This window comes from Dendrobium catenatum, unplaced genomic scaffold (assembly GCF_001605985.2).
Source record: "Dendrobium catenatum unplaced genomic scaffold, ASM160598v2 fragScaff_scaffold_636, whole genome shotgun sequence".
Classification (NCBI taxonomy): Eukaryota; Viridiplantae; Streptophyta; class Magnoliopsida; order Asparagales; family Orchidaceae; genus Dendrobium; species Dendrobium catenatum.
Window position 1 is genome coordinate 297,418 of NW_021319098.1, and position 25,215 is coordinate 322,632.

The window sequence follows — 25,215 nt, forward strand, 5'->3', positions numbered from 1 at the left end:
GAATGTGCATCTTCTAGTGTTGTCTACAAGTATTTGCATTTACTACAATTCTTTTGCATCTACTCATAGATGGCATGTTATATACATGATGGGCCTTACACAAAAGCTTGCAGGAGCTTCAATGCACCTCCAGCAAAAAAAAAACTCATTGCTTACAGATAAAATATAAGAAATATACTGAACATGAAATAATACAATTTGATTTTCCTTATGGGACAGTGTATAAGAACCATCTGTACAATCTCTTTAGATAGAAGAAGCTTGATGAATAGACCTCTACTGCCTGGCTAGTTCTTTATGTATCAAGTATCTGAATGAAGAATTGTACTTGGACCAAACGATGCAGTCATCATACTTTCCTTTCAGAAATTCATGGATGGCACCTTGAACAGTCTCTGACATGCACTCAATCACCATCTTAAGAAGCTTGGCAATCTGAAAGGAACAATCTTTCATGTAGTAGCATAATATCTTTGGGAAAATGATCTTGGTTTTATTTTGAACCTTTACATTGGCCTGAATAAACTCTTTCCTCGCAAGCTCTAATTCTCGCATAATATGGTTGGCTGTGTAAACTCGCACCTGAAATCATTTCATTTCGTCGCGGCATTTCAGTACAAAATTGTAGTATCAACAAAGCAAAAAGAAGAAATGATTTGGGAGTCAGGAGTGCAGACATACAGGTGGATCAGAGAAAGATCCTTGGGACAATGCAAAATAAGCAAGTGGCTGTGGGTGATCAAGAGAATATAGATGTCTCTGATGCCTTTTCTTGAACATTAAAGTTGGAGATATGAGCACTTCAATCCACTGCATTTTTAATTCCAAAGAATGAAAGAAATAATCATTTTGAAGTTTCGGACCTGTTAATTCGTACAAGTTTATATGCTTCTGAACTAAAATTTAAGTGAAAAATTATTCTGTGCGGACACCGGATGCCGTCTGGAGACAAATTAGAGCATGCCACATCACCCCTTTGCTGTGTATCGTGGCTATGTACCGCTATGTACCCGGTGACGTGCCACGCTCTGATTCGCCTCCGGATGATCCAGTATCCGTACAGAATAATTTCTCAATTTAAGGTCTTGAGATACTAGTAGACATACTGATGCTTTAAAATTGGGCTGACAACCAAGGATTGATCTTCGAATAACATAAGCATTTATCGAATGACCGCCAATGTTATATGCTGCCTGGAAAAAAAAACTATAATTTTTATAGTTTGGAAAGCTTATTCAAGAGTTTAAAAGGACATTTTGTAAGTGGAAAGGATTCTATTATTCTACCTTGAGAATTGATGATTTACTTTTCATGCGACCCTGATGAATACCATATGCCAAAAAAGCCTGCATAAGTCATAAATTTCAGGTGATAAAATTAGCATGTGCGCCATGAACTTTAAACATTACAGAGTAAACATATTTTCATGATATACAACTCCTCGCAATATCGGATTACATCATACATGCATAACCAAGGCATTGTGAATATTTAGCCAGAAAGCAATCTGCTCTTCATTTGCCATCTTTGTTGGGTCAATTGACTTGAGTTGCTTAACTAAGATTCTGCAAAATGAGCAAATTTTACTGAAAAGAAAGCAGAATAAAGTCTGATGAATCTTTAATCATTATCAAAGTGAAAATGGTTGAATTGTATGCCCTTAAAAGCAAATGCTAAAACATGCATCATATGACATTTTATGTGTACACTAAGGGCTTCACTTTGTTTAATTTGATAATTAAGTTACTCTCTATTTTTCCCTTTCTTTTCTCCTTACCAAAGGAGGTCTGATCTACGAGAAATTATTAGGTGCGGAGTCTGAACGTAGAGATACGTCCGGACTCCAATAAAATATTGACACGTAGAGTAGACACATGGATATTCAATTAGATTTAATTTTTATTTTATATATTTAATGTGTCAGTGGAACTTTAAGCCAAACGCACCAAAAGCACAGCCAAAGCGGAAATAAAGCGCAGTAAAAAGCACAACAAAAGAGCAATCAAAGCACAACTAAAGTACAACTAAAGCGCTGGTAAAGCGCAACTAAAGTGCACAAAAAGGTGTAACCAAAGCACACTCCAAATGTCACATTTTAATTGGATGTTCGAACGTATCTCTACGTCCCGATTCCGTACCTATTAATTTCTCGGGAAAATCCTCAAAAATGTTGACAGTTGAGCAAAACTAGGAAAAATCAATGAAATATTATTATTCCTGCCAAAGTCTGACATTAACCATTTGACAAAGTTAAAAAAAAAAAAAGACTGCATAAAATAAAATTAAATCTTGTTTTACATTGAAGAAAAGGATCACCTGAAAATGCTCAACATTTTGGAAGCATAACCAAATCGTTCACCATCAATGCTGATCCTCGGAATTTCGATCATGTCGCTATAGAAGTCTTCTTCGAATTTCTGCACTTCAGAAAGTGAGGGACTAGCAATAGCTTCATGTTGGTATCTTGGACTACAATTTCCACCAGAGCTTTGTTGAGAAATTGTGCTTGAAAAGGAGAATGAAGAAGCATGCAAAACCACTTTGTCTTTCTGGGCTTTTGGTATATTTGCAAGTTTGCAGTAGATAGCAGCAATACATCTTAAAATGTTTTCAGAAAGTTTACAAGGAACCATAGAAGCAGGATCCAGATAAGTTTCTCTGAACATATCTCTATCACATGGATGATCTGAGCCAACTTCCAGAATGTTCTAGAAAATTTTTACAACAAACACTGGTTTAGCTATAAGACACATGTCCTATAGCATCTATTGCATGAATTGCAGAAAGATAACTGTATAATGAAGGCATGCAAACCAGCCCAATTCTCTTCCATAAGTAGGCTAAATAATGAATATGTACCAAATCAAATGAAATCAGTTTCATGAATATAATCGATGCAAATGTAACACTAACAAAATAAAACAACAGTCATAGGCAAATGGATAACAGTTTCCAGCATTTTATCATTAGCTATACACTGCAATTTATCTAAAAATTATCAAGAAGATGCATGGCATGTTGATTCATTAGCTTGAAAAGTAGTTCTTACTTGTGTTATTACTGATCAGAAACAAGAGAGTATTAGGTTCTGCCTCACACTAGAAAGCTAAAAAATAAATGCGTGCAAATATACTAGTGATTGGACTGCATCAACTGGCTTATGCTTTTTGGTTGCAAAATATTCGGCCAACAGTGTATTTAACCCTGATACATTCTAGAAGAAGGAAGAGTCTGTTAGACCGGTCCATAGGGCCGGTCCAGCCAGTCCTGTGTGGACCGGCTTACGCGAAAAGGGGCAGAACTCTCCACCTCCTGTACGCATCGCGCAAGCCGCCATGACGGAAAGAGTGGTTTAGGAAGTTTTTTTTAGGGAGTTAAGAGGGAAATTTGAATGTATGGACTATTTAGAGATTTCCTTTTGAATATTATGCATTAAATATATTGTTTTCCAAGGTTTAGGGCATCTTGAGTTTGGCTGAAATTTGAAACCTATTAGGTTTAGGTTTCCTTTGGGCTCTAGCAGAGTCTAGAGATTTGGGAGAGATAGATCCTCCTCTCAAATAGAGGATTAATTGTATCTTACTATTTTCCATTTCCCTTTCATCAAATAATACAAATTATCTATTGTTTTCGTGGTTTTGTGCGGATTTTTTGGAGTATTCTTGCTGTTTTCTGAAGATTGATAGGAAATACTTGAGATCTACAAGTGTTTCCTATCATCTTCATGCCATTTTTGTTGCTAAAGTTTATTTGAATTGCTCAACTTGCTTCCTGCAAACAAACAGAAAGAGCCGAGAGGGCTATGCCTAAGGACTTTTGCCCATGTGAAAAATTTCCACACTTGCTCCGTTCTTCGATTCTATGGGAGGAGAGGTTTTTCTTGCAAAGCCCTCTTGAAAAAAGTTGAGAAAAAGTTGTCGAATATACCTAACGAAAAGAATAAGGTACCTGAGGCCTTTTGTGGCCTATAATTACCACTATCACTATTTTCGAGTAACTAGAAAAGGAGGTATAGGTGATTTTCCGGTGCGATGTGAGCACCGAAAGCAGGATTTGATGACTTTTTAGTTTAGAAATAATTTATACCTTCATGAAGGAGATGACAACAATGTCAGGGCGATGACGACGACTAAAATGCACAGATTTTCCTTTCTCTTTTCTTTTTTTTTTCTTATTCTTTTTTTGGGAAACTTTCTCTTTTTTTTTTCCTTTTTTTTTTAAATAATAATACTACTAATAGATAATAATAATTGATACGGCATCAAAAAATTAGCTTGATCGGGCACGAATCTCAAGGCAAAAGCTAGTGGGAAACTTCAAAAATTAATTCTGGGAGCACCCAAACTCCGATTTCACTTAGCTTACTGTCAAACTGAGCGTCTCGGAAATACGAACCCAACGACACCAAGACCAACCCAATCCGAGCCCAAATGAGTTCGAATCAAGGGCTCAAAGCACTGTTGGAAGGTTCAATAATATTAAAATAATAATAATAATATGTTGAGAGGGAGATGGATGTAGAGAAGGATCAGAGGTCGGAGCTTCAGGTAGAAGTTGGTTTGGTTATAAAGTAGGTTGATTTGTAGTGAAGTGTGAGATTGTTCTGGAGAGGTGGGGGCTTCGATTGAGCTTGTGGTCGGTTGGATATGAGGAGGATGTCGTATAGGTCGGATAGGGATAGGATCAGAGGTCGGAGCACGTGGAAAGCTTGGTTGATTGGAGGCGAGATCAAGATAATGGAGGGATCGGCACAATAGGGAGGAGCAGATTGCTCGCGTATAGCAATTGGCACATGAGATGTCAATTGATACTGTAATTGACATCATAAAAGCTATCCAGACATGATATTAAGCAATTACTGACCAATTATACTTTTGAGAATTAAACTAGCTTTAAAATAAAGTATGAAAAATGATTAAGATACATAAATTATTTTGATTTCTTTAGTAGCATCTCTAGGACGTAAAGGATCATACCTTCTCAGGCTCGTCTCTTGGAACATGATTAGCAATGTTTTCCAAATCACATGGTAGATGGAGAGCACTATAACTTTCTTTATGCCATAGCTTCAAGTTAATGTCCGTTTCAATGCTCTTGATATTGTAATTGCTCTCTCCTAGAGAAGGATCTGATTTAATTCCATTCTTTCCATGATTCACCATCAGCTTTGTGTTCTTTCCTTTAAGCATTCCACCAGAAGAATGCCTAGAGTATTCACTGGATATATTGGAGGAGTCTTTGTTGTGATAATCAAAAGCGGTCCGATATAGTGACAAAAGATGCTGCTCCAAATGGACAATTTCCAACTCAAGAGTCGTAATCTCCTTCACAAGCTCTGTAACAGTCTGCAAAATCAAATAGAAATGTCATCTCTAGAATCCTTTTCATAACTCCTGGAATCTACTGGTTAATCATAACATGAGCTACCAATCTGCATTTACTGAATAATTATCACCAATCGGTTATGTGGCATACAAGTCAAGATGCGAAGGCATTGGATAGGTGAAAAAAAGGCTGGCATGGAAATTCAAGTGATTGAATTGTATTGAAAATGTGATTAACCATTGATGTATATGTTATAGCTTAAATCACCCGTAAAGTTACACTCCATAAAATCAGTATTCATATTTTTTATCATACAGAATGTAGATAATCCATTAATACAAAGATCAGACATTTGCTAAGACATAAAAGGGATCAGAAAGAGGGAAAAATTAACGCTGGATAGACATTAATAATCTGGAAAAGTTTGCATCAGTTAAGAATGAATTACCATGGGATCTGGGATTTCATTTGAAACAGTTGATCTAGAAGAACTGTAATCGGATGCCATCTTTTGGAAGGAATGCTGATTGCTTAGTCTTATCTCTAGATTTTGATGTAAGCTCTGTGCATTCAGAATAGTAGAGAGAAAAGATGATCAATTCAACCATGAAATGTTGCAGATGATTGATATATAAGGTACCAGTTATACTCTTCATTCAAATTCTGATGAAGGGAAATGCAATCCTTGCTTAACTAAATTATTTATAGCAGTTCTAGTACTACCCCTTGAATGCCTAGTGCAGATCATTTCCTGTTAATCAACCATGCAGAGTAAGTTAGAATGCTTACAGGATTATAGTAAGACATCCGTGGTGTCTCATTTAACAAATCTTCCTGCTCTTCTGAAAAGCTGAATCAAACTCCAAAAGGATTAGCAAGCAGAATAAACAACAAAAGAATTAGAGAGAATCCAGCATAGAAATGCCTCAAAATTTTACAGTAACAAAACAATTATCCTCATATTACTGGCTTTAACAGCGCATAAAAGAGCGCACCCAATGAATGAAGCTCCAACCAAAGAAGGATCTCCAAATTAAATTGTTTACCTCCTCCATAAATATCTATCTTGAGCATGAGGAAAAATTCTAGCATCACAACTGTATTCCAGCATTTTTGTGTCATATTCTTCCTTCGCAGAGCCATAATTCTTCATTTCCTCCATGATTAAACTTTGATAAGCCTGAAGACTACCACATCATGTACCACAATGCCAAATAAAAGAAGAAAATTTCAACAGATTAACAGCTCAAGTTCTCAGAAGTACAAATATCATTCATAAACTCCTGGAACAAAAATCATAACTTTCAGCTTTACAGGTAAATGGATGATCAGCAAAAATATTACGTTCACTCAATACAAAGAAAAATGAAAGCAACAACAAAGGGATGTAAGAAAATTCAAGTTAATATCCATGAAGAGATTAAAAAAAAAAACCTAATTAAGCTGCTCAAACACTGAACTTCACAATCCTCCCCTGCAAAATCCTGAAGGCAAGCAAAAATATGTTGAGGAACTCTAAATGAGAAGACAAGCTGGGCATTTGGTAGCTTGAGAGCAAATGCAACCATCATTTATACCTTTGATATTATCAGGAAATCCAAATATTCCAGAAATGGGATGACCCGCTCTGAAACAGCAGTGGGTGCTCAATAATTTCAATACTAAGACCCTACCAATCATCCCAAAACTTTCTTTTGAAACCCTAATCCCTTCATTAAGAATAAGGAGCACAGAGCAAAGTTCCAGAATGGAAGCATTTCTCCAAGGAGTGAAGCATGATCTGCCTCACCATAAAGGAAACGAAGCAGCTCATACTTACCAACTTTCAACAAATCCACATACTAATGGAATCTTCCAAAGAAAACAGGGAAGCCATTTTTTATTGAGAAATATATTTGTAATAACCTTTTGTTTTTGTTTATAATTCTCGTATATTTTGATATTTTTCTAGAAAAGTTGGTATTAGAGATATTTTTGATGTTATATAAAATTACACATTCAATTTGTAAATATTAAATTTCAAGGGTTAAATATGTAAATTTCAAAAAAAACTATGTAGTATGTATGCAAATCTATCTTTTATTTTGATTTTTTGTTTGAAAAAAAAATTGCTTTAGATTTTGATTAAGTTATTTTTATTATTTATTTTGTAAAATAAAGCAAATTATTTTTAAAAATACCCAAAATATATTTTATGTATTTCTTACATAACTTAATTTTTAAAATAAAAATTACCCACCAATCAGCATCTTAATCGCTGTCTTATATAATATTGAATAAAAGTAAAAACAATAAATATTAAACATCAAATGAAATTTTATTTCATATTAAAATATAAATAAAAAAATCAAAATGTAAAAAATAAAACAGAAATGGATCCCAAACAGTACTCCATAAAATTTTGCGAGCTTGAAATTAATAAAATTCATCATTTATAAGCATCATTATTTATCAAATTTGATAAATGTTACCTTTTTTCTAATAATTACAAGAATAGCCCTTTGCATGATTAATAAATATATGCCAATCATTATGAAGGCAACATTGAAATTAAATGAATCATGAATACAACCTCGACCAAGTCGTAAACCATAAGCAAAGCCAGATTAATTTGTAAAATGTAAATAAAAAATTGTTATATGCAAATACAGTATTTGTTTAATTTATTATATAAATAAAGTGCTTCCGATCTCGTCATAGATTATAAGATTGTTACAGAATTTTAATATTTCACATTTAACAGCTGGAAATAAATAAAAAATTATTAGTTATTAGAAAACTTATGGTAGGTGAGGGTTAGGGCATCAAATCCATAAGGGGAGATTTGGAAATAAGTAAAAGATTAAAATCTTGTGTCGGTGGCACTGCGCAAGAGTTGCAAGAGGACAATTTTATTTATTTATTTTGAAAATTTTAAGTGCCAATATGTAATTTTGAATTAAGGAAATTACACTATTAAACTTTTTAAAATTCTACTGAATTTATAATCTAACCCCTATAAATCATACAACATTTGAGATAAGGAAATTATCTAATTATGATTTTTTCAGTGATATTTTGATAATTTTAGCCAAAAATTATTCAATGTATCATTAAATGGCTTGTGTTAATTCTCTTAATCATAGATCATTTTTTATTTTTATGACATTTAAATGTAGTATTTATTTTGAAAATTTTAAGTGCCAATATGTAATTTTGAATTAAGGAAATTACACTATTAAACTTTTTAAAATTCTACTGAATTTATCATCTAACCCCTATAAATCATGCAACATTTGAGATACGGAAAATATCTATTTATGATTTTTCCGATGATATTTTGATAATTTTAGTCAAAAATTATTCAATGTATCATTAAACGGCTTGTATTAATTCTCTTAATCACAGATCATTTTTATAGCATTTAACTATAGCAATGACATTGAAATTGTGTAAGTTTAGCCTCGCAATCGCTCTTGTCGAGACGCTTAATTTGACTCCAAACAAATATGATTCAAAAATTGCTAATCTATACTTTGATATTTACAACAACAACGACAACAACCTTTTTATCCCACTATGTGCGGTCAATTGCATTAATCTTTTTTTATATATTATGTTTTATTATGAGTCAAATTTTCATTTAAATTTAATAAAAATACTCGGTGAAACTTAGCCCATTGCCACCCCTTTAGGAGACACTTGACGACGTAACTAATCCTCAGTGAAACTTAGCAGCAGCCAACCCATAGGAATCCGGGTCCACGGTTCCCTACTCCCCTCAAGGTGGCGAGCCGCACGAAAGAGGAATCGAACGTGAGTTGGGGATTCCCAATCACGCTCACCCACCAACCAAACTAAGTTCGGTGGGTAGCTGACGTTTTTAAATCACAGCATTGAGCCTATTGCTTCTTCATCAACTTAAGGTAAACATGCATTGTTACTTGCTTATTAAAAAAATAATATATTCTTCTCTTATGCATTATTTTTTTAATGCAAAAAAGAAGTCATTATAATTTTTTTAAAGATGATTTGATGAATATATAGATTGATCTATACACATATCCCTTATGTCATCATGATCATAAGAATAAATCAGCATCTATTATATTTTTTAAAATAAAAAAATATAAAAATATATTATCATGTTCGGCATTACTTATCAACATCTAAAAAAATATTACTGCTTCTTAAAGCAGTTTTCTGATATAAAAAAATTAATTTTAAAACTAGAAAGTTATTTCAAAAAGCAATAAAAAGTCATTCCAAACGAAACCTAAGACTTCGCTTGGGATAACTTTCTTCCTAAAACATCTTTTAAGTAAAAGAATTCTAATTTAAAAAAAAAAATTAACTAAGGTTTCGTTTGGGACGGCTTTCTTTCTGCTAAGTTGTTTTAAGAAGAAGAAAGAAACCAGTCTCAAACAAAACCTAAAACACTATTTTAGAAAGCATTAAAAAAGCTGTCCCAAACGAACCCTAAGGCTTTGCTTGGGATGACTTTCTTCCTGTTTTGTAAAGTTATTTTGTAGTTCAAATATTTTTTGAAAGAAAAAAATCAATCATCTAAAATTATCCCAAATAAAACCTTAGAACACCCAATCATTATGTCAAAGAAAGCTGACAAAATGAAGCACTGGAGATCCGTGATAAAGTGACCCTTCTCAAATCTGAATATAGGAAAGCAAAAAAGGCACAAACGGCCATAATTCTCAGAAACCTTGATGATAAACTTAAAAAGGAATTACGCTACAAAGTTGAGTACAGTGTAATATGTTAAGATTTCTTATCAATGTATTTGAGGACTATTCGATCTAGATTCTGCTCTGTTTGGTTCAGTCTGCTTTTTAGAAGTTTTGATAGAAGAACTTCAAATTCAAAATATGTTATTGTACTTTCAAGCAGTTCAAAGTTATCTAATTGATCATACTTGGCTCAAAGAGTAGATGAAGGCATTCAAGTCACCACGGTCGCTCGCTCAACTCGTCGAGTGAATTCGCTCGAAGTGTCGAAGCTACTCACTAGAACTCGGCAAGCATAAGTGAGTTGGTAGCCAACTTTGCACTAATTCATCCCTTAGAAATAAACTTATGTGCTATATGTGGTTAAATAATTGTGGCTAGCTAATAGTTCAATTTACAGCAAGTGTATTTTTAAGTCTCATTATATGATAAGGAAAGTTCTCTCTTATGATTACATTTAGATTGTTGAAGTTACTAGGAAACTTCGGAAGAGTTTCGAGTTCTTGTTTGCAGTCATGTAAATAATCATTCAAATGATGCATAAATGAATATGCATGTTCTCCAAATGCAGTAAAATTTTACAATACATGCTATAAACACTAACGGCTATTAGGGCGCCTTACAATGTCATGAAAGATTTATGTTATGGTGCATTATCTATTAGGATGCCAACAAAAGTTTATCTTAAGTGGTTGTTGAAATATGCCTAAAAGCACCTTTGTGCACCCCAACAAATAAGCTTTTTAGAAACATAAAATATGTTAGAATTAGGGGTGTTAAAAATTGACATGACACGAAAACATGACTTGAAACCACCCCGAATTTTTCGGGTTAGGGTCAACCCGATTTAAGAATGTATCGGGTTCAGATCCCGATTTTCAACCCGTTTTGAATTCCTAGTTGGGTGAAGCGGGTAGCACGGGCAGGGGCAGCGGGCAGCGCGGGCGGGGGCAGCAGGCAGCGGGCGGGGCAGTAGGAAATTCAATTTTTTTTTTTTAAAATAAACGGGTTTTCTGGTTGACCCGCCAGGCAACCCACCTGGTCAACCCGAACCGGACATGTTTTTTCAAACGGGTCGAATCTACGAACCCGAACCCAACCCGTTTTTGTTTTTCAAACGGGTCGGGTCCAACCGGGATTTTTCGGGTCGGATTTTCGTGTCGTGTCAAATATTGACACCCCTAATAATAGTTCAATTTACAACAAGTGTATTTTTATGTCTCATTATATGATAAGGAAAGCTCTGTCTTATAATTACATTAGATTGTTGAAGTTAATGGGATGATAAATTTAACAGCCTAACTTATAATCACATTTAGGCTAATCACATCCAAGTGAAAAAACTTAGAAAGGGTTTCAGGTTATTGTGTGCAATAATGTAAATAATCATTCAAATGATGCATAAATGAATATGCATGTTCTCAAAATGCAGTAAAATTTTACAATACATGCTATAAACCCTAACGCCTATTAGGGCACCTTACAGTGTCCTGAAGGATTTATGTTATGGTGCATTATCTATTAGGATGCCAACAAAAGTTTCACTTAAGTGGTTGTTGAAATATGCTTAAAAGCACCTTTGTGCACCCCAACAAATAAGCTTTTTAAAAACATAAAATATGTTAGAATTAGGGGTGTCAAAAATTGACATGACACGAAAACACTATTTGAAACCACCCCGAATTTTTCGGGTTAGGGTCAACCCGATTTAAGAATGGATCGGGATCAGATCCTGATTTTCAACTGTTTTGAATTCCGAGTTGGGTTCGAGTCAACTCGGAAACTAGATTTTCACCCGATGTATAAGCGAATAAGCTTCCGCCGACGAGCCCTAGCCACGCTTACAACTTCGTCGGTTCCTCCTTTGACGACGTTCACCTCCGATCCGACAACATTCCTTTCGCCTTCGACGACTGTACTTCGACGACGTTCCTTTCTCTGGGATCAACGACGTTCACCTCCTTCGACGGAGTTCGATGGCATTCCTATCTATAGGGTCAACGACGTTCCTTCCTCCTTCGACGTCGTTCACCTCCCATTTGTGACATGGCGGGTAACCATGGTTTCATGTCGGATTGAGTCAACCCAGAAACTCGACGGGTCGGGTCCGGGCTTAGTTTTATTACCTCTTTGCAAAAACGAGTTGGATTCGGTTCGTGTCAAATAACGTCGGGTCAGTTTAAGGTTCAACCCGAACCCGTCCCACAACCCGATTTTAACACCCCTAATTAGAATGTATTCATTAATTTGACAACCATTAGGTACCCTAACATGCCAGCTTTTCAAACACATTAATTGATGAAAAAGACAACAAATATTGCACATATTAGGTATCTTAATAGGTGAACTTCTTTAACACATTTATATGATAGAATATAATTAATAATACGAGAAATTTAAATTTCCTTGAAAAGCCTGCATTCACAACTCATTAATTTGACAAAATATCTTCAATAATATGGCACTTCAATAATATGACACAATGCATATGTGAACTCCCATATGCATTTTTTTCTAAATTAAATTAAAAATTGCATTTCATAAATTTAAAATTAGGAACTTTCATGGTATAAAAGAGACTACTATAGCTTCTAATGTACCCAATCAAAAACCAAATCCACACCTATTTCAAAACAGAAAGCAAAACAATGAGAAAGCCATCACAAACAAAGCCCAAATTTTAGCCCATATACATATATAAGAAGATTGCCATGGTTTTATGTGACCAAACCATCTAATTGGCGTGAAAGCTTTCAATGCCACAAGCAAGGCTATTCTACCTCGATGGAGGCAATTGTCAAGAAGCAGCAATAATGATGCATGTCTCTTCTTAGGCTTCGTTTGTGACAGCTTTCTTCATGCTTCTTAAAGCAATTTTTTAGTATAAAATAATTAATTTTTGTACTAGAAAGCTGCTTTAAGAAGCAGTAAGAAAGCCGACAGATGGAACGTATAGCTAATAACATCGAAGGAGTCTACACTAACAATGGAGGACTTGCTGTTTGGTTTCAAGTAAAAGGGATATAAAATATTTTAAACGTAGGGATTAAATATTGATGTTTAGTCTAAAGTTAAGTTTTGAAGTATTTTGAAATTGACTTCTAGTTCAATTTTGATGTATTAAAAAATAGTTAGATTTGATCAATATTCAAATACACTTTAAATTCTGTAGTATTGTCATCACTAGCCACCTCAATTGTCCATTATCAATTGCCGACATCAACCACTGCCGCCACTAGCCTTCATTGCTGACAATTGCCCGTTGTAGCCACCACCGTCATCGTCGCCATCGCTGCCGCCATTTGGCCACTAGTCATCATATTTTACTTCAAACCAAATAAAAAAAAAAGCAATCATCTATATTTATTTAGTGCTACTCCAAACTTTTCAAATACACTAAATTCATTATTCATCAAACCAAACACCCTGAGTTAACTCGAAAGTTGGATATCCCAAGCTGGTGTCTTCTTAAAAAATTTGATGCTTTAAAGTCCTAAAATATGATATGTTGAAGGATACTGTCAAGAAAAATTCATTTTTCAATGAAGAGGATGGTAATAGTTAGTTTGATCGAGAAATGCAGTAAAAGGGAGATCTGAATTTCTAAGCCTTCTTGTAGATGTGCCAAGCTTTTTGCTTCTCCCAAGTTTATCTTCAATTTTAAATTTCAGGTAAGGGCAGGATAAACTTCATTAAAAAGATGGTTATCTAAACTTTAATTTGAAGAGCAGGTTGTAGAGATAGTTCTCTAAAGAACTTATGTTGCTATCACTAGTCAAAGATTAAAAAGAACATATATTTTTATAGATTTGGAACAAAAGTATTGGAATCCTATTTGCAACATCTTGCAGATCACTTGTTGAGCTAAAACACAATATAGAAAGCTGGAGAAAAGAATATAATGTATTTTTAAATTACTTTTGGTGGAGTAAAAGAATTTGGATTAAGGTTCAGTAGTAGCAAAGATCTTCATCAGTAGTTTCAGGCGAACTGGCAAAGAAATACCTGCAAATATTGCAATATAATCACATTTTAGTAAGGATTTTGTACTGATCTTATAAACCAGACTTTTCATGAAGGTGACACATCAGAAGATGCTTAGAAAGATTCTACTCTCTCAGGCTCATCTAACAATTAACCGAGTAACAAATGCGAAAGATAAAGAAATTATAAAATGAAAGCTTTGGTGTATATTCATGCGGCGCTAGTGATTATATCTTCATAGCTGCAGTAAGTGTTAGTTCTATGTGGAATCTGATTGTTTTGATAAATCAGGTAGTATAGTTGCCTCGGACCTCAAGTCAGTTTCTTGTGCTCGTTGGGAGGGCTCACCTAAATTTTTTTCCTCGTATAATGCCCCGGTGTAGTGTATCCGAGCACCTCAACGCTACGTCCGAGCTCCCCAACACTGAATGATAGAGAGCAGACTGCCGCAGAGCTATAGATTCGACGCCGCGACATCATGATGACAAATTCTTGAGAGCCGTAGAGCTTCAAAGTTCAAACTGGTGTTACATTGCTTTGAGGCGGACTGGACTGTTTTCTTTCTTGTTTTGCTGAAGGGTTGTGTTCCTTGGTGTAATTAACTTGTCTTTATCTTGTGTTTAGCATGAGAGAAGTGTGAGAACGGTGCAAGAGAGAATTGAAGCAAGGAGAGAGCAAGAGCGAAGAGAGATCTGTAATTATATCTCTCCATTTTCATAGTGATTTCTTGATGTGGTGTAGCTCGGTGGTTTTTTACCGATTTCGAATTTTTCCAAGTTAAATTCTAGTGTCCTTTTCTTTTCGCTGCATTTCTTATTTTATTATTTGTTTCATCGAAATGTTTGCTTCCATCCCCAACAGTAAGAATATCATCAAACAACATTCTTTTCTCAATGTCATCGGCCAGTGGTGACTCTGTACACTTAAATAAACATCTGGCTAACAATCCCTATTTTGATTCTGAACTGCTTTGAAGCAACAAATTATAGTAATGAAAGCTACGCATGAAGTCAAGAGCAAGCTCTTACATCATTGTAAGTTGATTTAACAGTGATGGATTTGTTGATAGGTTCTAAAATGGAACTCTGGATTTCAACTTTCTGATGCTAGGAAGAAATTTTGTAGATCACATAATACCGTTGCAAGCAGTATAGCAAATTTGGATAATAAGACCCTATGCAAAGTCATCCGTCTTATTGCGTTTAAACCACCATATCGAACTAAAAAAAAAAATGAGCAAAGCACTTTAAGAGCAAGAGACAAACAGTCAGATAAAAAATGCTTGATGGAATCTAAAACCAAGACCATACCTTTCTCCCAGCGTTCCTATTGTACAGGAATTTTGGCTTAGCTGACTTTGTATATCTCAAGGAAGAGTATGCAGAGACGATGATGAGAACTCATGCAGGGATAAATGAATAATGCAAAGCTCAATTAGAGGAGAAATTATTACGTGCGGTTATTGGATGCCGTTCAGAGGCGAATCAGGACGTGCAACATCACCATTTATTGTGCACTGGTGTTGTGTACCGAGGTGATGTGATGCATCCTGATTCGTCTCTGAACCATCTGGTGACTGCACCTAATAATTTCTCCAATTAGTGAGAGAACAGCATGATAGAAAAGAGGTAGTGATTACTCATCCTCCAACTGTGCAAAAAAAAAAAAAAAAAATCATTCTCAAAATAGCTATCAAAGTACTGTCATTGCATAATTTCTAGACCGACTTCAGTACTCTAACTTTTGTTGAAAAAAGAAGGTGAAATTAAGGATGATATGCTGTGAAATCTCTTTATTTATGGCGTTGTTTAGCTATGTCTAGTTTATGTCAAGCATTTATTGAGCCTTGCAACGCAATTTTAATTGCATTGTGATGTAGTGGATTGTCGGAAGAAAGGATCTCTTTGAAAGGATTCTCAATCCAGGATAAACACAGTAGCTTAAAAACTTGAAAAGATGATAATAATAAGGCTAATAAGAACATTCTAGAAGCTATTAGTAACAAACTATTGTAGAAACAGAGAATGGGATAGAGAGGAAACTGGTTTAAGAAAGAGGAAGAATATATCATTTCATTATTTCCTTGCCGTGTATATACAGAGCTATATATAGCTTTAGTACAGATGTAAGTAATACAAATAATGTGGTACTAAATGTTAATGTGTTTGTCTTCTAATATTCCCCCGCAAACTGACGGATCATTGACGATTGTCAGTTTGAGCCTTAGATATTGAAATCTTGGTGTGGACATATGTTTTGTAAAAATGTCAGCTACCTGATCGACTGAACAAATTGGAAGAAGACGTATATTATTTTGTTGAATTTGATCACGAATGAATTTTTGATCTATTTCGATGTGTTTTGTTCTGGCATGAAAGACCGGATTATTAGCTAATGCGATAGCTGATGTGTTATCGCAAAATAGTTCGGCTGGATTGTCTTGAGCAATATCAAAATCTGCAAGCAATCGTTTGATCCATATAAGATCCGTTGTAGCCGCTGCGAGTGCTCGATACTCTGATTCAGTTGAAGAACGAGCTACGACCTTTTGTTTCTTTACTGCCCACGAAACCAGTGTTTGGCCGAGAAACGTGCAGAACCCTGTTGTGGACTTTCGTGTAGCTGGGTCTCCCGCCCAATCAGCATCGGAGAACGATCGCAGTTTGAGGTCCGACTTGGTGACAGGTATTCCGAAGTCTAGCGTGCCACGAATATACCTGAGAATTCGTTTTAACAAGAAGCAGTGAGTATTGAGCGGATTATGCATATTTTGAGATATAACGTTAACTGCAAAAGCAATATCGGGACGTGTCAATGTTAAATATTGTAATGATCCGGTTATTCGCCGGAATGTAGCTGGATTTGAGAGCAGCACGTCGGTTGTGATTTCAGACGGTATTTTTGTGCAGGTCGGATTTGCCAGGCCTTTGCAATCTTCCATCTCCACTTGCTGCAGGATGGACAGCGCATAAGATTTCTGTGATAGGAAATAAGAATTGTTAGCATAATGTATAGATATGCCTAGAAATTGATTTGCAAGACCAAGATCTTTCAGATTAAAGCGAGCAGCAAGTTTAGATATAAGGTTAGAGATTGCTTCACTATTGTTGCCAGTGATCAAAATATCGTCTACGTAGACCAACAGATACATTCTCGTATCATTGTTCTTGTACGTGAGCAACGACGGATCAGCCATACTATGCTGGAAACCGAGAGCGAGAACGTGCTCAGTGAATGTATTGTACCACTGTCTCGGAGCCTGTTTTAAACCATAAATGGCTTTTTGTAGGAGACACACATGATCCGGATGCGATGTATCTTCAAAACCTTTTGGTTGTTTCATGTACACCGTCTCCGATAGCTTGCCATGAAGAAAGGCGTTTTCCACATCAAATTGCCTGATGGTCCAGTTGTGGAACAGAGCTATAGTAATAAGTATGCGAACCGTAGGTAATTTGGCAACGGGGCTAAATGTTTCAAGATAATCAACACCGTGCTCTTGATGATTTCCCTGAGCTACAAGCCTAGCTTTGTATCTGGCAACGGATCCGTTTGTGTGTCTTTTTGTACGAAAAGTCCAACGGCATCCTAATATAGATGAAGAGGAAGGTGGCGGAACAAGGATCCATGTTCCCTGTTTTTGTAGAGCGCTGAATTCGGTTGCCATAGCATGACGCCATTCCATAGATTTGTAGGCATCCCGAAAAGTAGTTGGTTCTGAGAGAGTGTTGTCCGAGTATTGATGTAAAAGGTTAAGTCTGTTACGAGGCTTGAGAGAGCCAGTTTTTAGACGTGTGACCATAGGATGTTGATTGGTTGTGGTCTGAGTCGGAATGGTGCTGTGGCTTACGGAATTGTGAGATTCGGATGCAGAGTTTGAATTAGGTGTGACAAGAGTTTGCTCCTGAGTAGAAGAGATGGGAATTTGATTCTGTTGTGGTTGAGAGTCCACCGAATTAGTCCGCAAGGTTTGTTGAGCCGATGAGTGAGGCAGAAGAAACGCTGGAGTCGTATACGGAGCGGTAGAGGAAATCGTCTCTGTGTTGTGCCGAAATGGGAATGAGTCTTCCATAAAGGTAACGTGCCTAGATATCAGTACAGAATTTGTTTGACGATTGTAGCACTTGTAGCCTTTATATTGATCTACATAACCAAGAAACACACATGAGTTAGATTTAGGCTGTAATTTATTTCTTAAATGCTGCGGTGAGAGAGGAAAACATTCGCAGCCGAATGTTTTGAGGATAGAGTACGAAGGAACTTCTTTGTAAAGAAGTTGAAATGGTGAAGTAGACTCTGTGTTAGTTGAAGGGAGGCGGTTGATCAAGTATACTGCCGTGAGCACAGCGTCAATCCAGTGTTTATCCGGAATTGAAGCTTGATGTAGGAGGGTTCTCGCTGTTTCAACTATATGACGGTGCTTGCGTTCTGCGACGCCGTTTTGTTCCGGAGTGCAGGGACAAGATTTTTGGTGTTGAATACCATTGTTCTCAAGAAACCTGATAAAATTGTTATTAATGTATTCCGTTCCTCCGTCGGTGCGAAGAACTTTAATTTTAGTATTGAATTGATTTTCGAGCAGGCGTTTAAGATTCACAAAATTATCAAAGACATCAGATTTGTTTTTAAGTGGAATAATCCAGGTAAAACGAGAATAGTCATCAATAAACGAAACATAGTAACGAAAATCTTGATTTGAAGTAACCGGGGACGGACCCCAAACATCAGAATGCAACATCTCAAGAGGATGCATTCTTCGGTTACAAGATCTTGTAAATGGCAGTTTAGAACCTTTACAAGATTTACATGAAATACAAGTATGATTATTAACCGATAGGTGAAGTTGCGGCTGTGTAGACGCAAGAAGTTGCAAGGTTCGATTATTTGGGTGACCAAGTCGATTGTGCCACCTAGCAGACGATACCGTGGTTGATGAAAGAGCTGTGATCAACGGTTGAGTTGATGAAATAGGATATAGTCCTTCTTTACAGGGTCCACGAAGAAGAATGCTGTCCGTCATCAGATCCTTCATAACAAATCCGTTAGGTGTAAAAGTAATGGAAACGTTATTGTCTTTTACAAGATTAGAAATGGATAACAGATTATAAGAAATGCTAGGAATATGTAGAAGATTTGAGAGGATAAGCTTACGATTTGGTGTTGGAAGAATACCATTTCCCGATTGAGCTATCGGAAGGTTTCTCCCATCACCAATAGTAACCATTTCTGATCCACGATAGAGCGACGGATTAGAGAGATTTTCCGAAGTATTCGTCATGTGTGCGGAAGCCCCCGAATCAAGATACCATTCTTGCGGTTGAAGATTGGTGGTAGCAGTGAGACCTTTGGCCGAACCAGATGAAGATTGCTGCGGTGTGTAATTGACATTTAGTCGATGCCAACACGACGTCGCAATGTGCCCTTTCTTGTTGCAGATTTGGCACACAGAGATAGGTTTAGACGAATCCCTGGTGGAGTGTTGGTATGTAGAGGAAGATCGTCCTCTGTTCTTTTTCGTTCGTCCTCTGTTGGCGTAGAGCGCCATTTGAGGATCAAGGTGAACACCTGTTTTGGCGTAGTCATTTTTCACGTGAATTTCTTCACTTACAAGAAGGGAGTAGAAATTATCCAGGCTTAGAGATGATTGCAGCGTGCAAATAGTGGTTTTGAAGGCTTGATATGCCGGAGGCAAGCCATTCAAGATATACATAATGATATCTTCGTTGTCAATTGTAGCGCCTGCGGATGCGATTTGATCTACCAAGTTCTTGATAGTAGTTAGGTACTGCAGCATGGATTGGTCGTTCATCTGGACATTATGGAGCTCATTTTTGAGCTGTATGACTTTCGAGCGGTTCGAAGATTGGAATCTAGTCTCGAGCGCTTTCCATACCTCTGCCGTGGATTGCAAGTGTAACACGTATGGAAGAACAGTAGCCGAGATTGTAGAGCAAATAGCCGCCGAAAGGTTCTGATCAATTAATGACCAGTTGATGGCTTCTCCGGACTCAGAGGCTTGTTCTTGCTGCGCCGGGTCGGAAGAAGGTAGTTCAAGAAATTGATCAAAACTGTTTGCACGAAGAAGTTTCACAATCTGGCTTCTCCAGATCGCATAATTGTCTGTAGAAAGCTGAGATGGAACCAAGGTGCGTAGATTTGATACGACGAATTTAAGGTTTGCCGGAATACCAGCGCCGTTCGTCGTCTTCTCCGGTAGAGTCGTGGCCGTGGAAGAAGACGAAGAAGCCATGAGAGAAGAAAGCTCAGAATCTTGCCTTGTCTGATACCATGTAGAAACAGAGAATGGGATAGAGAGGAAACTGGTTTAAGAAAGAGGAAGAATATATCATTTCATTATTTCCTTGCCGTGTATATACAGAGCTATATATAGCTTTAGTACAGATGTAAGTAATACAAATAATGTGGTACTAAATGTTAATGTGTTTGTCTTCTAATAACTATGATATACTAGTCCTAAGAAAAATCTTAGCTAAGATGTTCCATATCATATTGCTTTTTAGTAGCTATTTTTATTAGTATGTAGCTCATCAGCCGAACTTGGTCTATTATTTGGGAGCTTTGATTGACAATTAAGAGGTCTTGAATTCGAGTCTTGCATATGTGATGTGTATGTGAATTTGTTTTAATTAACCTAAATGTTCCAAAGAAAATCTATATTTTTTCGTTAGATTGTGTATAAATTTCGATTGCATAATTCATTTAAGATTTATGTGATATAATCCATTAAAATTAGAGTGATTTTTAAAGTAAATCTAACACAATTGTATCACCATAAATAAGAATATTTAAAAATAAATCGGAACAAGATTAATATTAAGACACATAAAAATTTTGAGTTTGATTTTGTATTAATAATTTAAAATTAGAAATACTAAATAATTGACTTTGATTCATATTCTTAATGTTTTTATTAAAAATAAATTTAGTCATTAGTGTCTACCACTCAAATGTATTAGTGACACAATAGCTAATGATTAGGTCATATTGATTGGTTTATGAAGCGTTTAGTTCTCATGAATCTTTGGTACTTTCCACTGTTGATCATAAAGGTAGTTTAAGAACAATAATAGCTTCATGTGATTGAATGGATATTTCATACATAATATTTAATAATATTAAAAAATTATTTCAGGAAGAGTGAAAAGTGGTTGACTGATTTTAAAAACTCATATATAATTAAAAGTATGTTAAAAAAAATTAAATATCTGATTCTAATCAATATGCTTTTAAACATTTTTTATTTAAAATGAGTTCACCTTGATATATTAAATTAATTTTGATAAATAACAGTTTTTTTTTTATTTCTTATAATTTGAACCCTTTTTGCTAGTATTCATAATAATTTTAGAAAATTTTACATAAAACTAATTTTTATATATCTAACCCCTAAAATTATTTATTTACCATCTTCCTCGAACTCTTCATTACTTTCCATTGATGATTAAGGCTTCGTTTGGGACAGTTTTTTTACTGCTTTCTAAAACGAAGTTTTAATACAAAAATAAAAAAAAATTGTACTAAAACTCCGTTTTAGAAAGCAATAAAAAAGCCGTCCCAAACGAAGCCTAAATTGTAGATCTCATCAGTGCACTTTTACAACAATATCTCTTCATACACAAAAATTATTTTGTGTGGAGGCCGAACACAAAATGCTGTCCGGAAATCAATCAGAATACACCACATCAGCGGTACTAAGCTGCGATAACGTTCGGTGTCCGCACATAATAATTAATCTTTCATGTTTTTCTCTTCTTCTCTCTCGATTGACATGCCACCGATCTTGTTGACACCCTTCGGAAGCATTATCCCATTGCAACTGTCTTCCTTTTTCTCCCATCGATAATAGCAATGGCCTTCCCTCAATCACCTCTATCATAACTTCCTCTTCTTTTTCTGCGTTATTGAGTGTGAAATCAACATCCATATAATTTCAAAGGAACATCGTGGGTTTCTGGGAAGGGATTTTTTTTTTTTTTGGAAAATATTTAGGTCAATTTAACTAAATTTATATACGTATAGCATACATAAGACTCAAAATTAATACCGAAGGAAAAAAGAATTAAAAAAATAATAATTATGTAATTATTTAATATCTATTTAATTTGCTGAACATGGCTCATTTATATCAAAGAATCACAATTAATGCAAGGTATGGACTATGAAGCCAGCAAGCAGCTTGCTTTCAAAGCAAACGCAGTAGACCATTCTCCTCTCCATTCTTCCATTGGCGGCGTTCTCGCCAGCATTTCGCGACTCCTTTTTCCTCCATTCTTCCGACAAATCCCATCTCTCTCTAACTAGCTCCCATGGCGGCGCCGGCAAGATCGCTAGAGTACGAATTCGAGTGGGCCCCCTCTCCCGCCGCCGCCGCCGCTATCTCCGACGGAAAACAAGCTGCGTCGAAAATCATTGACAACCTCAGCCCTCCCCTCATCGCAATGTTTGCCGTCGTCGGCACTGCCTTCCTTATCGTAGTATACGCCCGCCTCCTCTCCCGCCAGATCAGCCGCCTCCGCCGCCGATGGAGGAGATGGCGGCGATGTCGCCATCTACTCCGCTCCGCCGCCTCCGACTTCGGAACGGGATCCCAATCCCATTTCTCGCCTCCTCCCTATCCCACCCCCTTCCCCTTCTCTTCCGACTCCTACTCCGATCACCTCCTCTCCCCCTACGGCCTCGACGACGCGGCCATCAAAACCCTACCTCTCTCCCTTTTCTCTAGATCCAAAGCGAAGCAACCAATCTCAACGAATCGGGACTGCGCAGTCTGCCTATTCGAGTTCGACGACGGCGAGTGGCTCCGTACCCTCCCGATATGCGGACATGCCTTCCATATCGAATGTATAGACGTCTGGCTCCGATCCCACCCCACCTGCCCCCTTTGCCGCGCCGCCGTCTCCTTCCGCTCCGATTCCCCCTTCGTTCCCATGCGCGCGGCTCGCATCCGCCCAAGCTTCGACGACATCGTCGTCGATCCGCCGGCGCCGCCGGATCCAGCGTCGTCGCCGATTTTGGAGGAAAGGGGGAGGAGTTTTCTCCTCAAGAGATCGTACTCATTCGGATTCGAGCGGAGCGTTGGAACGGAACGGATGGTGATGGAGGTTACGGCGGCGACGACTGCATCACCAGCTTGGCGGCTTCGGCATCAGCACCATAGCCAGCATCATCAGCATCGAGGGTTTTGGAGCAAGCGATGGCCATCGCCGTTCGGCGGCGGGGGGTCTGCGAGACCTTATTATCATCGGAGTGGCGGCGGTGGGGCGATGAAATCGCCATTTTGCCGGCGATGGGGGTTTGCGCCGTTCAATGGTGCCAGCGGCGTAGGGGCAGTGGGTTCGTCGGCTACTACGACGGGGACAGGGGGGAGGAGGAGCAGGTCGATGACGAGCCCGTCGGCGATGTGGATGGGAAGAGCGGTCGGGTTCTCGTCGAGCCGGATGAGGTGTGGGGACCCGGAGGCGCTGCTTTCGCCGGAGAGATTTAACCGGCGGTAGCCGGTTGGTGGGGGCTGGGGACCGGGAGTAATCAGTGTATGGGTCTGCCGTCTGCGTCTGGCCACCGGTGACGAATGACGATGGGGTTTTAATGGCGTGTGGCATGCAAGAATTTAATGAGCTGCCGGGGAGCTTTAAATAAAATTAAAGTTATATTTGATTGAAATTATATTATTATTTTTATCTATGAATTTAAAGGTTATTTGATTTCATATTCATATATTTAACCATTTTTATTGAGTTCATTTGAGATTTGTTTGATTATGAGCTAATTTTAAATATATATGTTATGTTAAATGTTGTTGTTTATACTCATAGCTCCTCACCATCAAGAATTGATCATCACTAGTGGTCGTAATTGTTAATGATTGCTCGTTATTGGTCGTTACTCTTCATTGGTTGTTATTGTATCTCCCACTTATGATCATATTTGCCCATCATTGACCCTAATAGCCTTGCCACCATTGATCACCACCATCATAAGCCACTATCATTGTCGTATGCCTCTGCTACCCTCGTCTAGCCAAAGCCAAACATCATTGCCTCAACTTCCCCACCTTTAACTATTATTTCAAATACATTGTTATTTTATGTTGGATACTTGCCAAGATTTTAGGTTGTTTCTCTCTTTGTACTTTCTTTAGGTTACTTTAGCATGTATTGCCTTAGGTATAGCTTATTTTGTCTATAAATAAATGTAAGGGTCTTTTTAAAAGAAGGAGCTTGATGTTAATTTAAATTAGGTATATGAGCAAAATATTAAAAAAATTTAAAAAGAAGTAAATTAGTCAAATCAGATGACACATTCTAAAGAATGCACCAAATGATTTGGATAGTTCTTTAGAATGCGTCAAATCATTTGGTACATTCACCACAGTCAGTCGAATTAAAGTCTAAAATTACTATAGTAATGCGCCAAACAATTTAGCGCATTCAATGGAATGCCCCAAATAGAATGACACATTCCATTGAATGCGTCAAACTGTTTGGCTTATTCTAAATATGCCAAACAGTTATAGAATCAGCCAAAAAGTTTTGAGGTATTCAATGGAATGCGTCATTCTGTTTAGCTAGTTTACTTCTAATTTAAATTATACATCATTCCCGCTATTTATAATATTCCGTAAATGTAATAGGGATATGCCATAATAATAGAATTATGTTGACTTTTCTTCCTTTTATCTCTTCCTCTCTTCTGAGAGCTTCTCTTCCTCCATCAAGATCCTAACATTTTAAATAGAACTTCTTTATATTTAGGTATTTATAATTATAGTGAACTCAACCAAATAACTTGATAGTAAATTTAATGCACTGTTTTTATTTCATATTATAGTTTTTTACTCTGCATTTTCTGTTACAAATAGCCTCTTAAGCAACTTTTCAAAGTTTATTGTAATCTATTTAAGGACTGAATAATGTCATATTGATTTTTTATTTTTATACAAATTAATTTAAGTGATGTTATTAATGTGATTTAAATATTTGAGAATAATAGAAATAAATATAAAAATTTAAGCAGTAGATATATAAATATATAAAAACGTTTTGATATGCAAAGAACTTATTAAAATGCATGATTGTTATATTCGCAATTTTGCATATGATTTTTTTAAGGTTTAATTTTAGCGAGACTATTTTTTTAATTATTCAAAAAGTATAAATTTCTATCT

General features: G+C 36.6%; 2 protein-coding genes across 3 annotated transcripts; one reads left to right on the forward strand and one right to left on the reverse strand.

Annotated features, from left to right (window-relative positions):
• Positions 1–184: 184 nt before the first annotated feature.
• Positions 185–7,192, reverse strand: LOC110110300. Of its 2 annotated transcripts, none has more exons than XM_020841702.2 (12): positions 6,903–7,192; positions 6,760–6,809; positions 6,372–6,505; positions 6,115–6,175; positions 5,774–5,887; positions 4,977–5,345; positions 2,317–2,708; positions 1,466–1,565; positions 1,287–1,346; positions 1,107–1,193; positions 682–810; positions 185–582 (listed from the first exon to the last, which is right to left on the reverse strand). In XM_020841702.2, the coding sequence occupies exons 3-12, from the start codon at positions 6,485–6,487 to the stop codon at positions 277–279; spliced, it is 1,734 nt and encodes a 577-aa protein (XP_020697361.1). In that variant the 5' UTR covers positions 6,488–6,505; positions 6,760–6,809; positions 6,903–7,192; the 3' UTR covers positions 185–276. The 2 variants fall into 2 exon arrangements, with proteins under 2 accessions (XP_020697361.1, XP_020697360.1); XM_020841701.2 differs by having other exon boundaries at positions 6,372–6,608.
• Positions 7,193–22,023: 14,831 nt separating this feature from the next.
• On the forward strand, positions 22,024–23,680 carry LOC110110294 (RING-H2 finger protein ATL65). The gene has a single exon (XM_020841695.2). The coding sequence runs from the start codon at positions 22,358–22,360 to the stop codon at positions 23,543–23,545; it is 1,188 nt and encodes a 395-aa protein (XP_020697354.1). The 5' UTR covers positions 22,024–22,357; the 3' UTR covers positions 23,546–23,680.
• Positions 23,681–25,215: the final 1,535 nt, after the last annotated feature.

What these genes read in the sequence shown, in the direction of transcription:
- LOC110110300 (XM_020841702.2), bottom strand. Translation starts at nt 6,487, where the DNA reads ATGGAGGAAATGAAGAATTATGGCTCTGCGAAGGAAGAATATGACACA. An exon ending in ATGAAATCCCAGATCCCATG is followed by an intron (nt 5,346 to 5,773) that starts GTAATTCATTCT and finishes TTGATTTTGCAG; the next exon opens with ACTGTTACAGAGCTTGTGAA. An exon ending in GTAAATCATCAATTCTCAAG is followed by an intron (nt 1,194 to 1,286) that starts GTAGAATAATAG and finishes TTTTTTTTCCAG; the next exon opens with GCAGCATATAACATTGGCGG.
- LOC110110294 (XM_020841695.2), top strand. Translation starts at nt 22,358, where the DNA reads ATGGCGGCGCCGGCAAGATCGCTAGAGTACGAATTCGAGTGGGCCCCC.